The 2,925-nt window shown below is 45.3% G+C and overlaps 1 protein-coding gene across 2 annotated transcripts in view; it reads right to left on the bottom strand.

Moving 5' to 3' along the window:
* Window positions 1–2,463: 2,463 nt before the first annotated feature.
* LOC106940410 (SUN domain-containing protein 3-like) overlaps window positions 2,464–2,925 on the bottom strand; it is a 9,154-nt gene continuing 8,692 nt past the window's right edge. For both annotated transcript variants that reach the window (XM_015023150.1, XM_015023151.1), the window contains one exon: window positions 2,464–2,604. In XM_015023150.1, coding sequence (XP_014878636.1) covers window positions 2,491–2,604 — 114 coding nt within the window. In that variant the 3' untranslated portion in view covers window positions 2,464–2,490. The remainder of the gene's footprint in view (window positions 2,605–2,925) is intronic.

Genomic DNA, 2,925 nt, shown 5'->3' with positions numbered 1-2,925 from the left:
ATATATATATATATATACATACATACATACCAGATGGATGAAATGTATATAAAAGTCTATATTTCTTCATAAATATTTCTCTGAAACTTCAACTTAAATGCCACATGCCTGAACAGAACAAAATAAAATCCAGTTTATCGTTATAAAGAAAATTGCTTCATATTCCTTTCTTGGGTTTTGTAACTGCAGGCTGACAGCTATTATTGAGAAAACCATCAGTTATTTTATATGAAATGATTGTTCAAACAGTTCTGTATTAAACGTTACTTCGTTACTAATCCTGTGTAGGAACAAAATATACAATTTATCGTTATGAAAATGCTCTATTGTCTTTGTTGGGGTTTGTTACTGCAGGCTCCAGAAGCTGCAATTCTGAGACGGTTATAAATAGGTTTATATCGACACATTTCTGATTTAAATAAACTGACGTTACCTTTCGCTGTCCACGTTCACACGTTGACGATATAAAAGACATAAAATAAGTATTTTACTGTTTTAAATATACCTGCATTTAACAATGCCGTCACGCTTAGTTTATCTTTATTTTTTAAATGTTGGATTCGTGTCTTCAGTCCTGCACGGGACTAACAGGGCGCTGCCATCTTGTTTGTAATGAAAAGTTTGCATTCAGAAACAGCGCCCACTAGCGTTAAGGAGGCAACATGACAATTACTGATAAGACGAGCAGACAAGACTGGTTTTACACACCAAATCAAATAAACTGGGACAGCAATTATTTTTGTTGTTTGCAGGATTCCTATTTGGTGGGAGAAGAGGTGCATTAATATTAGCCTTTTCCATAAAATAATTATTTTAGCTATTTTTATCAGAGTTCCAACCAAGGGGCACACATTGGCACGCCCTGTTTAAATTTCTACAGAAATTTTCTAGCTGGGGCCTGCAATAGCAATGCATAGCAGAGCAGTGCACTAACTTGAGAACTGCAGATAAAACCTTCAGTGCAGTGCAGGTTTTATCTGCACTGCAAACCTATCAGGATCTTGATGAATAACCTGCAATCTTGATAGGTTTTATCAAGATTGTACTGCAAGTTAGTCAGACTTACCATGCAGGTTTTCTAAACTGCCAAGATCAAACACACACACGGCCTCCATACAGACAAAATATCTAAGTAAGGAAGTATAAGAAAAATCTCAAAGAACTTACAGGAAGAAATATGCGATCCTGTCCATTTCCTATCCGCCTGATACCTTTGGTAGTCCTTCACTGAAAATCTTGAATCGCTCTTAGTCTGATCCCTCCCCAATGGCAACCTGCCCTGGGAAGCCTCGCTACTGGCTGAACCCCAAGACAAAATCTCCATCTGGGTCATTGGGATACTCAAACCCCTCCACCACGTTAAGGTGGCGATTCTGCGGAGGGGTCACCAGCAGATCGCGATGGATGTTTAAACCAAGGGATCCCCCATCCTGAGCAAGCACAAGGCAACAGTGGAGAGGATAACTCCCTTTAAAAGGAAGAAACCTCCAGCAGAACCAGGCTCAGGATGAGCAGCCATCTGCCGAGGCTGGCTGGTTTCAAGAGGGCAAAAATAAAAAAAAAANACTGGTGAAGCCCAGAAATCGACACCAGCCCCCACCCACCAGCCACTACCCAGATGTCGACACCACCCACCACCCACGGGTCAGGCCACAGCTCTGAGATAAGCCACTGGTGAAGCCCAAAAATCGACACCAGCCACCACCCACCACCCACTGGTGAGGCCAAGGTTCTGAGACCAGCCAAAAGCGAAGCCCAGACATCGACACTACCCACCACCCACTGGTCAGGCCAAGGCTCTGACACCAACCACTGGTGAAGCCCAGGCATCGACACCAGCAGCCACCCACCACCCACTGGTCAGGGCAAGGCTCTGACACCAGCCACTGGCGAGGCCCAGAAATCGACACCAGCCACCACCCACAACCCAGACCTCGACACCACCCACCGCCCACCACCCACTGGTCAGGCCAAGGCTCTGACACCAGCCAATAGGGGGGCTCAGACATTGACACCAGCCACCACTCACCACTCACCACCCACCACCCACTGGTCAGGCCAAGCCTCTGACACCAGCCACTGGTGAAGCCCAGAAATTGACACCAGACCCCACCCACCACCCACTACCCAGATGTCGACAACACCCACCACCCCCTGGTCAGGCCAAGGCTCTGACACCAACCACTGGTGAAGCCCAGAAATCGACACCAGCCCCCACCCACCACCCACTACCCAGATGTCGACACCACCCACTGGTCAGGCCAAGGCTCTGACACAAACCACTGGTGAAGCCCAGAAATCGACACCAGCCCCCACCCACCACCCACTACCCAGATGTCGACACCACCCTTTGGTCAGGACAAGGCTCTGACACCAACCACTGGTGAAGCCCAAAAATCGACACCAGCCCCCACCCATCACCCACTACCCAGACGTCGACACCACTCACCACCCACTGGCGAGGCCAAGGCTGTGACACCAGTCACCACTTCATGTTTCAACTACCCCATGCACTCTAAAATTATAGAGGCATGTGTAGTCCAGTTGACCCCAGTTGTTTTTCACCTTTAGACTGACATGGTTGAAGGAGTCCATGTTTTCTTCCTGTGAGCCAAGAAAGATGCATATTGGGAGGGTTATATTGATAATCCATAGCTACATATAGACAAGACAATGGAAACAAAGGAGATCTGCTTAAAGTGTATGGAAGCCTAGTTCAACTGTCCTTGCTGTAAATATATTTTACGTTGATTTCTCAAGATGCCATGGAATTATACTAATATCTTTCTAACCAGAAAACAAAATGTTATCTAGTAAAACTGGAGGTTTATTTTGATTTGTTTCTTATCGTGATACAACAAAAATAACTGTTTTGTGATAACAGATTATTAGATTTTGTTATAAGACATAATAAAAGTTGGTGTG

Source organism: Poecilia latipinna, unplaced genomic scaffold, assembly GCF_001443285.1.
Source record: "Poecilia latipinna isolate Pla-1442-1.1 unplaced genomic scaffold, P_latipinna-1.0 Scaffold3214, whole genome shotgun sequence".
Classification (NCBI taxonomy): domain Eukaryota; kingdom Metazoa; phylum Chordata; class Actinopteri; order Cyprinodontiformes; family Poeciliidae; genus Poecilia; species Poecilia latipinna.
This window is presented reverse-complemented; position numbering and strand designations above follow the sequence as displayed.